The sequence below is a fragment of the Vulpes vulpes genome, chromosome 2 (genome assembly GCF_048418805.1).
Source record: "Vulpes vulpes isolate BD-2025 chromosome 2, VulVul3, whole genome shotgun sequence".
In the NCBI taxonomy this organism is placed as follows: domain Eukaryota; kingdom Metazoa; phylum Chordata; class Mammalia; order Carnivora; family Canidae; genus Vulpes; species Vulpes vulpes.
The window spans coordinates 98,510,232-98,523,579 of NC_132781.1; the positions used below are offsets into that span (position 1 = coordinate 98,510,232).

The 13,348-nt window shown below is 37.6% G+C and overlaps 1 protein-coding gene and 1 pseudogene across 28 annotated transcripts in view; one reads left to right on the forward strand and one right to left on the reverse strand.

Moving 5' to 3' along the window:
- The window catches only part of MLLT10 (MLLT10 histone lysine methyltransferase DOT1L cofactor), a 249,580-nt gene extending 241,763 nt beyond the window's left edge, over positions 1-7,817 (forward strand). For all 28 annotated transcript variants that reach the window (XM_072749337.1, XM_072749338.1, XM_072749339.1 and 25 more), the window contains 2 exons: positions 3,226-3,435; positions 5,988-7,817. In XM_072749337.1, the coding sequence (XP_072605438.1) occupies positions 3,226-3,435; positions 5,988-6,032 (255 nt within the window). In that variant the 3' untranslated portion in view covers positions 6,033-7,817. The remainder of the gene's footprint in view (positions 1-3,225; positions 3,436-5,987) is intronic.
- A 4,898-nt stretch (positions 7,818-12,715) lies between these two features.
- On the reverse strand, positions 12,716-13,348 carry LOC140596171 (ATP synthase F(0) complex subunit C2, mitochondrial pseudogene; annotated as a pseudogene).

The following is a 13,348-nucleotide window of genomic DNA, read 5'->3' on the forward strand; positions in this document are numbered from 1 at the left end:
CCCTGTTTTTAATTTTTAAAATTAGAAATAAAGGCATTGGCTGAGGGAGATAAGGATATTGGCGGTTACAGGAGAGAGAAGAAAATGTAGAATAGATTTCTTGGAGAAGAGAGAAAGAATTGATTAAGATTCGGGACACCTGGGTGGCTCGGTGGTTGAGCATCTGCCTTTGGCTGGGGTTATTATGATCCTGGGGTTCTGGGATCGAGTCTTACATCGGGCTCACTGATGGGAGCCTGCTTCTCTCTCTGCCTGTGTCTCTGCCTCTCTCTCTCTGTGTCTCTCATAAATAAATAAAATCTTAAAAAGATAAAAATAAAAGGGCAGCCCAGTTGGCATAGGGGTTTAGCGCCTGCCTTCGGCCCAGGGCATGATCCTGGATTCCCGGGATCGAGTCCCACGTCGGGCTCCCTGCATGGAGCCTGCTTCTCCCTCTGCCTGTGTCTCTGCCTCTCTGTGTCTCTCATGAATAAATAAATAAAAATCTTAAAAAAAAAAAAAAAAAAAGAAGATTGGTTGTGTGTGGCTTACATGCAGGGCCAGCCAGTGTCCCCTGGGACACTGGCTGGCCCTGCGTAATCAAACTTAAAGCCAGATGGGTTGCTGTGGTTGTGCAACTTTCTCCAGCTCCATTTCCCTGGTGTACCTCATTGAGTTAGACTGCCTGGATAATGCACCATTTAATTAGCTCAGAGTTTCAGCCTTTGTTCATAATTTCTTTCTCAGTATCTCCCCAGGGCGCTTGACAGGCTCATTCTGTGTAGTGTTTGACTCCCAATCTTGGAGTCGTGAGATGGAATCCCATGTTGGGTGTAGAGATTACTTAAAAATAAAATCTTAAAAAAAAACTTTATAAATAAATAAAATATATCTACCTTTTTTTTTTTTTTTTTTTTTTTTACTTTAGTAAAAAATATCCTGAAAATACTTGTTTTGATTGTGGATCATTGTTCTCACTGTTACTGTTCTTATACTGTTCTTATACTGGTATAAAGATAGATTATATATAGATTCTAATGCTTACACTAAAATGTGATCTTGTTTTCTTATCTCTTTCTCATCTGAATGTGAAGTACTAAAGTTCATTTTATGTGGAGTTCTTCCTCTTAATCGAGATTATTATTAGTAATAGTACATACAAATGACTCCTTTCTAGAACATGATTCATTAAAAAGGTTATAGCAAACACATTGTTGCTCAGAGACTGCAAGAATTGAAGTGGCTTAAAATTCTACCTTTTTGTCAGCCAAGGTTGTAGGGTGAAAGTTTGTTCATTTTTACAAGCATTGCATTTTCTTCTAAGCCATACCTACGTCTCCCAACTTAAGAAAAACTCCTGCTTGATAGTCCTCCCCGCCCCACCAACTGCTGCCCTCTTTTTCTGCACTGTCTTCTCCCAGATGGCCTTCATACTGCTAAGTCCAGTGGACAGTTGTTCTCCTTTTTACTTGATCTGGCAGCAGCATTTGACAGAGTTGATCACTCCCTCCTTGAAACACTTTCTTCCCTTAGCCTCCAGGAAACATTACCGCCATGTTCTTCCTGCCTAACCATTCATTCCTCTCTAGCCTCCTTTGCTCTTTACCACAGCCTCTCACTTTTAGAGTATCATAGAATTTTAGTGATCTCCAGTCCTAGAGTTTCAAATACCATACTCCAGTCCAGCTTAAATACATGCACGTTACATCTTCAGGCCAGTCGCCTTTCTGGAATTTCGGACTTCTGCATCCAGCTGCTTACTTGACATCTCCACTTGGGATATTTTTATAGATATTTCCAGCATAACATTATATATCCAAACTGCTCATCTATCACAAACCTGTTCCACACACAATTTTGCCTACCTCAGCCACAGGCAACACCTACTTGTTAGTTGCTCGAGCTGAAAACCTCACAGTCATCCTTCATTCTTGTGTGATGCCTCTCATTGAATCCAGCAAGAAGTCCCAAGTCAGATTGTGTCGCTCCTGGCTTAAAACCTTCTTCTGGTCTCCCACATTACTTTGAGTAAAAGCCAAAGTATTCATGGCTTCCCATCATGAGGCCCATATTCTTCCCTTGTCTCCAGCCTGCCCCTGGTCTCCTTGCTATTCCTTGATCACGCTGGGTGTGCTCCCATATAGCCTCTTAGCACTGGCTGTTCCATCTTCCATTCTCTCCTTGCCTCTTTGTCCAATTGAGAACCATCCTGACCTATCTATCTGAGATTTCCACCTCCTGCTGTATTGTCTCCCACATACTCCTGTTCACTCTGATCCTTACCAATAATCTTTCCTAACATTTTTGTTCATTGCTCTCTCTTCCCTTTAGGCTGAGCCACAGAGGGGCAGAGATTTTTCTCCTCACCGATATGTCTCAAAACAGTGCCTGACACATAGTAAACTCAAGAAATCAAATACATATTTGCTGCAAAGAATAGTCTCATAACTGGGAAGCCCCAGTGGCCCAGTGGTTTGGCACCGCCTTCATCCTGGGGCGTGATCCTGGAGACCCCAGATCGAGTCCCCCATTGGGCTCCCTGCATGGAGCCTGCTTCTCCCTCTGCCTGTGTCTCTGCCTCTTTCTCTCTCTCTGTCTCTCATGAATGGGTAAATAAAATCTTTAAAAAAAAAAAAAAAAGAACAGTCTTATAACTACACCAAGGAAGCACTCTTTATTGGCATGAATGAGAACTTTATTTTATTTTTAAAATTATATTTATTCATGAGAGACACAGAGAGGCAAAGACGTAGGCAGAGGGAGAAGCAGGCTCCCTGCAGGGAGCCCAATGTGTAGGACTCGATCCCAGGACCTGGGATCACAACCTGAGCCAAAGGCACATGTTCACCCATTGAACCACCCAGGTGCCCCTGTGTGATGAGAGCTTTAAAAGTTACTTTTAATTAAGTTCGCAGAACTGGGAATGAGAATGGCCCACATTCTAATGGCAGATCCAGGTAACTTGGGACTTCTGAGTTGCTGTTGCCCTTAATTATCATGAAAACCTAATTTGAATAGAGGGCCCTATAGTTGTTTGCCATGTTTTGAAAATAAGCCATTCACTAGTGATGGTTATTATGTAGTGCCATGTATTTTTCCAGATAAGATACTGTTTTTTCCTTCTTAGTGTGATTTATATTTAAATACCTAATATTAAACTAAAGGAGAAAATAAAGAAGTCAGGCTTTACTCACTGCCAAGTTCTGTGACTGGGCACTCATCTTCTCCCACATGCTTCTCCCTAAGGAACAGCATCAGGCCCTTCTATATCAGCTAATGCAGCAGCATCACCACCAGCAGCACCACCAGCCTGAACTCCAGCAGCTACAGATCTCTGGGCCAACACAGATACCGATCAACAACCTCCTCGCAGGTACTCAGGCGCCACCACTTCACCCAGCTACCACCAACCCATTTCTCACCATCCATGGCGATAATGCAAGTCAGAAAGTAACAGTAAGTATCTTGGCTTTATTTTATCTAGTGAAATAATAAAAAGAATTTTATTGATTTATCAGAGATGACTGTCTCTTTAGCTTTTTCTTTTTTTTTTAAAGACTTTGTTAACACCTTAGTGATTAATCACCTGACTGTGACTAAGTTATTTTATTTTATTTTTTAATATTATTCCCCTGTTAATTTCTTCTTAAAAACCAGTTGTTTCAGCAGCTGGATATTGTAAACATGAAGGACCCAAGCCAATTTTATATATCCCCTAAGTATATTAGTTTAAATTTGTGCATATGGTTTGGGAGATTTTTTTTTAAGATTTTATTTATATTTTTTTAAGATTTTATTTATTTATTCATAGAGACACAGAGAGAGAGGCAGAGACACAGGCAGAGGGAGAAGCAGGCTCCATGCAGGGAGCCCGATGTGGGACCCTATCCAGGGTCTCCAAGATCACGCCCTGGGCTTCAGGCGGCGCTAAACCGCTGCAGCACCGGGGCTGCCCTGGGAGATGTTTTATAATTCACCACATTGGAAGTGAAAATGTATTTTAGTTACATAGTAGGTGGTATAGGACAGTCCATTCAAAAGATAATAGTTGGTGCTTTGTGAGGAACTTTGTTCAATTAATTTAATTATTAGAACCAGTCTAGATAATTTTGGTATATTTTCATTATTTTGCTTTAAAGTACTTTGTAAAACTGAATTATAGTTATAATAAAAATAATATATAAATTTTAGGGCACTCCAGTTACTCTGCTGGATTAATTTTAAAAAGGAAGTAAATAATAATTTAAATTGTTAATTTCATTTAAGTGCTAGCCTCTTACCCTTTTAATGTACCAGTTAAGATACAATAAAAATGGATGCAGGAACAGTGTACTATGTATCTAATAGTGCACATTTTAAGGCTGTTTCTTTCTGTTAATTCTCCCCTTCAATTAGGTCTACTTTACTGGAGTATAAGTGTTTCCCCTAAATTCGAGTTCAGGGCAGAACCCTGTTAGAGGAAGGATATTGGGATATAGAATGGAGACTGGACGTCAGGAAAAGGAAGAAGGGAAAGAATGAGGTGGGAGACTTGGCAAATCACAGTGTGAAAAGTCACAATGTTTGCGATTTCCCATTACTTTGAAAGCTTGCTTTTTATTGTGCTGTTACTCTTCAGAAACATTAGTATGTACTGGTTCAAAATACAGGGTTATAAAAAAAAAAATACAGGGTTATTGGTTTTCATCAACTCTTCAATGGCTTTGTTTGCCACACTGTCTCTTGACTTCCTAATTGTGAACACTGTCACTATCAGAAACCTCGTCCCCTCTGCAGTGTTTTAAAGACATGGGAAATTTCAGTGAGTCTGTATTAATTTAGGAACTTTTTTATATTGTTTTTTCCTCTTTCTCAAAATGTTTTCTTGTGTTAAAACCAAATTACAGGCATACCTTGGAGATAGTGTGGGTTCAGGTCCACACTATTACAATAAAGTAAATACTGTAATAAAGCAAGTCAAGTGAATGTTTGTTTCCCAGTGCATATAGAAGTTACATGTACACATCCTGTAGCCTAAGTGTGCAAAAGAATTAGGTCTAAAAAAACAAAGTATATAGCTGAATTAAAAAATGCTTTTTATTGCTAAAAAAATGCTAACCATCATCTGAACTTTCAGTGAGTTCTAATCACTGATCACAGATCCCTATAACAAATATAATAATAATGAAAAAGTTTGCAATATTGCAAGAATAACTAAAATGTGACATGGAGATATGAATTGAGCAAATGCTGTTGGAAAAGTAGTACCAGTAGACTTGCTTGACGCAAGGTTGCCACCGACCTTCATTCAATTTGGGGGGGAATGCAATAAAGTGAAGCACAATAAGACAAGGTCTGCCATACTTACAAACTACCTTTTCCTGAGTTATACAGTATGCAATATGTTTTTTGTTTTTGTTTTTTGTTTTTTTTTTGCAGTATGTTTTTAAATGGAAAACTACAATAACAAATATAAAAAAACAAGCAGTATTAACTATCTAATGGGAGAAAAGCAAGGCTGGGAAATAATATTTATAGGTACCCCACTATATATCAGGCATCTTCTTTAGATAACAATAGTAGACATGATTTCAGTCTTTAAAGGACTTTAAAGTTTTTTTATAGATTAGTAAAAGGAGACTCAAAGAGGTTAAACTCCCTCATGTGGGACTGAACCCATGACTTTGTTAGTCCACTAAAAATTCATTTTCCACAATACCACGTTACTGCTTCTGTGGTAATATCAATCTGGGGGATGATGTCTATACCTGTTCTCTATGAGTTCTGTCCTCCAGATGGGCACATCTGTCTTCATAAACTACTCAAATTAATATAAAGCAGCTGATGATGTTTACTAGTAAACTCACATCTTTATATTGTACTGAAAAGTAGTTGTGCAAACTTGTAGAAAACAATTGAATAACTATATGTGCCCCTTTTGTCTCTGTTATAATGCCAGTTTAGGGGAAGATTACAAGTGTGGGCCACACATTCATTTACCTAATGCCTTCGATTTTGTTTAACTGCAGAGACTTAGTGATAAAACTGGGCCTGTCACTCAAGAGAAAAGTTGACACTTGAGAAACCTCTAGAAACGGCCTCTCCTGCTGCTCTAGCACTTCATCTGGCTGCCTTTGCAGCCTCCTACACCTATGAAGAAATGCGACAAGAAATGAACTGCACAACAAAGGATTAATTGCCACAAGGACTTTCTTGTAAGGCTTTGATTAATTTTCTTGTTGCTTTGTTGCACTGAAATGGAATTCCCGTATATCCCCCATCCCTCAACCCAGATTTTTTTGAACTTTGAAAAAAAAATTTAATAACTAACTTTTGTCAATGAAATAATTTACATGCAATGAATTTATCAACCTAAGAGGAATTTAATATAGTTGGTGCACAACTAATTTTGTTATAAATTGGAGAGACAAACAGCAAAACTAAAGACTTGTTCCATTTATAAACTTTGATTTTGTTGTACAAGTTGGAATATGAAATATAATCTTTTCGTTTGGGTTACAGTATGCTTGCTCTGTGAGTCAGATCTTAAGACAAATTTTAAGGAACTGTCCCATTTCTTCTATTGGAGTTTTATTGGTTAAGTATTGCAAATTAATAGGTCATGAACTGGGATTTGGCAATCTTTGTTATAAATTTTTTTTTATATAATGGGATTTGGCCAATTTTGGTAATCAAGTTAGGATGGTAATGTCTGCTTCTGCTAAAGGTAATTTTCTTTTGCTAAATACTTTTTTTTTTTATAAAAGTGCTAAGACCTACTCATATTTTAAAGTAACTATTCATATTTTGATTTAAGTGAGTTCTAAGGCTGCTGGGGGAACCAGATCAATTCAAAGTGAAAGATTTCTTTCAGAAAGAGGGGCCACTCTGGAAACTGCTGGTAGGGTTTGGCCTGAATCAAGTGCCTGTTAGTAGTACCTCCATTGTGTTGAAATGGCTCTAGACAGCTGAGCTTGCACTATCGTCAGTCCTTGTAAGTACGTAGTAGGGATAGTCAGTGTTGCACCAGCAGCCTTCCCCATGGTTCTGCCTTTATTAAAAACTTTCTATGCCACTGTAGATAGCTCAGGCAAAACTATTACCTGGGTATTTATCCACTAATGAGTCACAAGAAAAATGAGTGGATTTGGTAAGGTGTTTTTTTTGTTTTTTTGTTTTGTTTTTTGTTTTGTTTTGTTTTGTTTTTATTTAAACAACTTCCCATTTACTGACAGTGATTTGAAACAAACAAGCAAAACGACTACAGTTCCTGAAACAGGTGAAATCTGTATTTACAGACCTTACACTTTGGGTAGCCACACTCCTGGTGTGACAGTATGACAGAGTATAAATTGAACAATTGGAGATGTAATCATTGAACTGTTCTTAAATGTGTGAATTATTAGTGGAAAAGACCCAGCTGTAATTAGACCTCCACTGTGTACTTAGCTGGAAGAACATGTTAATTCTGCAATATGTCTCTTGGTTAAACATTGCACAGTTCTTACCTCATTTCTGTAAATAAGGTTTTGTGAATCTGTTTTGTATTGTGAAAAATTCATAAGATAACATTGATATTTTGATTTGTAATATTTCTAATTGGTAGATTTAATTGAAAAGTAAAATTAATTTATTTTTATATGTTCAGGGGAATTTTAAAGAAAGTCAAATCTTTTGTAGATAATTAAAAAAAATCGGTGTGGTTTATTTTACATATTTAACCCACTGGTTATTATTCTGTAACAATTTGTATAAATGGTAAATTTTGAATGTGTTGTTATTTTACCTAGATGTAAAATTCCACATGTATTAAAGAAAATGTACAAAGTTTTGTTAATAAAATTTAATAATGTTTATAACTCTGTGTATTCCTTTTTCCAGTTTAAGATATAATTGACATACAGTACCATGTAAGCTTAAGGTATACATAATGATTGGACTTACATGTATTATGAAATGATTACCACAGTAAATTTAGTCAACATCCATCATCTCATGCAGATACAAAAACAAGAGAATGAAAAAAATTTTCTCCCTTGTGATGAGAACTCAGTATTTACTCTAATTAACAACTTTCAAATTATCATACAGCAGTGTTAACTGTGTCTTCATAACTAATTTATTTCATAATTGAACATTTTTACCTATTGACCACATTCATCCAATTCTCTCTCATCCCAGCCCTGTCCTTTGGTAACTGCAAATCTGATATTTAGGTGTTAGTTTTTCTTTTTTTTTTTAATTTATTTTTATTTTTATTTATTTATGATAGTCACAGAGAGAGAGAGAGAGAGGCAGAGACACAGGCGGAGGGAGAAGCAGGCTCCATGCACCGGGAGCCTGATGTGGGATTCGATCCCGGGTCTCCAGGATCGCGCCCTGGGCCAGAGGCAGGCGCCAAACCGCTGCGCCACCCAGGGATCCCGGTGTTAGTTTTTCTTAATCTCTCTTTTTTAATAGATTGCACATGTGAGATCATGAGTATTTGACTATATCTGTCTGACTTATTGCACTTAGTGTAATGCCCTCAAGTTCCATCCATGTTGTCACAAACAGCACAGTTTCCTTTTTCTTTATGGTTGGGCACTATTCCATGTTATACATATGTAATATATATGATATATATATTATATACCATATGTGGAGTGTGTATGCAGTTATGCCCCAATCTCTTTATCCATTCATGTTTCCGTGGACATTTACGTTATTTCCATGTCTTGGCTATTGTGAATAATGTTACAGGGAACATGAGGGTGCACCTATTTCTCTGACATAATGTTTTTATTTCCTTCAGAGATGTTACCAAAGGTGGGATTGCTGGACCGTAGAGTAGTTCTATTTTTAACTTTTTGAGGAACCTCTGCGTGGCTCTCCATAGTGACTACACCAATTTACACTCCCACCAACAGTGCACAAGGGTTTCCTTTTTTCTACTTCCTCACCAGCATTTGTTCTTGTCTTCTTAATAGTGTCTATTCTGACAGGTATGAGGTGATAATTCATTGTGGTTTTGTTTTGCGTTTCCCTGATGGTTAGTGACATTGAACACCTTTTCATGTACCTGTTGGCCATGTGTATCATCTTGAGAAATATGTCTGAGTCCTTTGCCCATTTTTTAATTGGATTGTTTGGGGAGGTTATTTTTTTGTTTTTGTGTTTGTGTCTTCTATTGAGTGGTATGAGTTCTTTATATACTTTGGATATTACTAACCTTATCTGATACATGGCTTGCAAGTATGTTCTTTCGTTCCATAGGTTATCTTTTCAGTTTACGAATGGGGTTTTTTGCTCTGCAAAAGCTTTTAAATTTGATGTAGTCTCACTTTTAAAAATTGTGTTGCTTGTACTTACTTCTGGTTTCATATCCAAAAAATCATTGCCAAGACCCTTGTCAAGGAGTTTTCTCCCTGTGTTTTCTTCTAGGAGTTTTATAGTTTCAGGTGTTACAATTAATAAGTCTTTAATTCATTTCAAGTTACTTATTGTGAGTTGTGTAAGGTAGGCATTCAGCTTTACTCTTTTACATGCAAATATCCAATTTTCCTAGCACTGTTATTTAAGAGACTCTTTTCTTCATTCAGTATGCTTGGCTCCTTTGTGAAATACTAGTTAATCATATATACTTGGTTTTATTAGTGGGCTTTTCATTCTGTTCCATTGGTCAATGTATCTGTTTTTAGGCCAGCCATATTGTTTTGATGAGTATAGCTTAATAATATAGCTTGAGGGGCACCTGGGTGGCTCAGTGTGTTAAACATCTGCCTTTGGTTCGGGTCATGATCCCAGGATCTTGGGATCAAGCCCCGCATCAGGATCCCAGCTCAGTGGGGAACCTGCTTCTCCCTCTCTCCTTGCTCATGCTCACTTTCATACTCTCTCTCAAATAAATAAATAAAATCTTTAAAAAATAATAATATAGCTTGAAATCAGGAAGTATGATGCTTCCCATTTTGTTCCTTGTCAAGATTACTTTGGCTATTCAGGGTCCTTGTGTTTAAATAATGGATTTTAGAATTTTTTTTCCTACTTCTATAAAAAAAATGCCATTGGAATCTTGATAAAGATTATACTAAATCTGTATATGGCTTTGGGTAGTATGGACATTTTAACAATATTCTTCCAATCCATGAATATGGGATACCTTTCCATTTATTTTGTCTTCTTTAATTTCTTTCATCAGTGTCTTATAGTTTAGAGAGACCTAAGTGTAGAGAACTTTTACTTCCTTTGTTAAATTTATGCCTAAGTATTTAGGCATAAGTACTTAAGATTTTGATGCTTTTGTAAATGGGTTCATTTTATTTCTTTTTCATATAGTTTGTTGTTACTGTGTAGAAATGCTATTGACTTTTTTTTTTTTTTTGAAAGTATGTGTGCATGCAAGTAGGGAGGGGACAGAAGGAGAGAGAGAATCTTAAGCAGACTCCATGCACAGGGTTGAGCCCCACGTGGAGCTTGATCTAATGACCCTGAGCTGAAATCAAGAGTCAGACACCTAACTGACTGAGCCCTTCAGATACCCTGAAAGCCTACTGAGTTTTGTATGTTAGTTTTGTATCCTTTAACTTTACTGAATTCATTGATTTGATCTAATAGTTTTTGGTGGAATCTAGGATGCACAATACTATCTTGAATAGGAGTGGTAAGAGCATCTTTGTCCTGTTCCTAATCTTAGAAGAAAAGCTTTCAACTTGTTCCCATTGAATATGATTTTAGCTGTGGACTTGTCATTTATGGCCTTTCTTAAGTTGAGGTACATTTCCTCTATGGTAAATTGGTTAAGAGTTTTTGTCATGAATGGATGCTAAATTTTGTCAGATGCTTTTTTTGCCTCTATTGATATGGTCCTATGATTTTTTTTTCTTTCATTCTATTAATGGGATGTATCACCTTGACTTATGGGTATATGTTGAACCATCCTAGGTATAAATCCCACTTGATCATGGTGAATGATGCTGAATTAGATTTGCTAGTATTTGCATCTGAATTCATCAGGGATATTGGCCTGTAGTTGTATTTTCTTGAAGTGTCCTTTCAGACTTTAGTAGTGGGGTGATGCAGGCCTCATAAGGTGAGGTGAGTTTGGGCGTATTCCTTCCTCTTTGATTTTTTTGGTAAGAGTTTGAGAAGGATTATTGTTAATTCTTTTAGATATTTGGTAAAATTCACCAGTGAAGCTATCTGGCCTCGGACTTTTCTTTGTTGGGAGATTTTTGATAACTGAATCAATCTTACCAGTAATTGGGCTATTCAGGTTTTTTATTTCTTTCTGATTCAGTCTTGTTAGTTTTTTAGGTTTCTAAGAATTTTTCAATTTCTTCCAGGTAGTCCAGTTTGTTGGTTCATAATAGCTTTTTATGATCCTTTGTATTTCTGTGATGTCAGTTGTGGTATCTTCATTTATAATTTTGTTGAATTGGGTCTCTTTATTCCTTGGTTAGTATAGCTAAAATTTGTCAACTTTTTTTTTATCTTTTCAAAGAACCAACTTGTAGTTTAGTTCATTTTTTTTTCTCTTGCTTTCCTGTTCTCTGTTTCATTTATTTCTGCTCTAATCTTTATTATTTCCTTCCTTCTGCTAACTTTGGGCTCAGTTTGTTCTTTTTCTAGTTCCTTGAGGAACTAGAGTTAGGTTGTTTGAGATCTTTGTTTCCTAATGTAGGTGTTTGTTGCTATGAACTTACCTCTTAGAACTCCTTTTGCTGCATCCTGTAAGTTTGGTTATGTTTTGTTTCCTTTTTTATTTCAAGCAACTTAAATCTCTCCTTTGGGGGTGCCTGGGTGGCTCAGTCCATTAAGCATCTGACTCATCTCGGCTCAGGTCTTGATCTTGGGGTTGTGCGTTCAAGCCTCCATGTTGGGCTCCATGCTGGGCATGGAGCCTACTCAAAAAAAAAAAAAAATTCTCTTGCATCATTGGTTGTTCAGGAGACTGTTATAAATTTCCATTTATTTGTGAGTTTTCTAGTTTTTTTCCTGTTAATTTCTAGTTTCATACCATTGTGATAAGAGGATATACTTGGTATGATTTCAGTCTTCTTAAATTTGCTAACACTTGTTTTGTGGCCCAACATATCATGTGTCCTAGAAAATGTTCCATGTGTGCTTGAGAAGAATGTATATTCTGCTGTTGTCAGAAATTTATATGTCTGTTAGGTCCATTTGTTCTCTCGTGTTGTTCTTATCTGTTGTTTTCCTTATTGATTCTCTGTAGGAATTATCTATGTTGAGAGTGGGATATTAAAGATCCAATTATTGTACTGCTGTTTGTTTCTCCTTTTAGTCTGTTAGCTTTTGCTTTACATTTTTAGGTGCTCTGATGTTAGGTACATAAATATTTACAGTTGTTACATCTACTTGATGGATTGATCCCTTTGTCACTATAATGATCTTCTTTGTTTCTTATTACCATTTTAAAAAAAGATTTTATTTATTCATAAAAGACACATGGAGAGAGACGTAGGCAGGAGAGAAGCGGGTCCTTGGGATCACGACCTGAGCTGAAGGCAGATGCTCAACCACTGAACCACCCAGACATTCCTGTTATTACCATTTTTAATGTCTGTTTTGTCTGATGAAACTATAGCTACTCTTGCTTTCTTTGGTTTTGGTTATTGTTTCTTGAAATACCTTTTCTATTTCTTCACACAGTCTATGTGTGTATTCTTTAAGGCTAAAGTGAGTCATAAACAGCATGCAATTGTATCTTTTTTTAGTCCATTCAGCCATTCTACTTACTTCAATTGGAGAATTTTTTTTTTCTTATTAATACAGTATTTATTTGTCTTTCCTCTGTCAAACCCTGAGCCAACCACTTTCCCCAGGCTGCCTGGGGAGGTATAGGAAAAGGAACATACAGAGCATACAGGGCAGACAAGACATGGGAGAAAGACCTATGGGAGGTGGAGACGACTCCTTCACATGGCGAAGAGGATGAGAAAGGCCACCATCAGGCAAAAGAGCCCCATGGCCTCCGAGAGGGCAAAGCCCAGAATGGCGTAGGAGAAGAGCTGTTGCTTCAGAGAGGGATTCCTGGCATAACCAATGATGAGGCTCCCAAACACAGTCCCAATTCCAGCCCCAGAGCCAGCCACCCCTACAGTGGCAGCCCCAGCCCCAATGAACTTGGCTGCCATGTCAATGTCCCTTGAAATGGCGCTGGTTTGGAAGCTGCGGCTAGGAATAAGTGAGGTCAGGGGATGTGGGGCTGCCAAGCTGCTGAGGCTCTTATCTGTCAGTGTCTCTGGTGGTTTTAGCACCACTGCAGACAGTGATCGGCTCAACAGCTGAGAGGTGCTCCGGACCAAGAAGGGGGTGGAGACGAACTTTGCACAGGCGTACATTTTCAGGGGATGAGGGGCTGTAGCAGGAGAGCTGCTCCCAGAGCGGA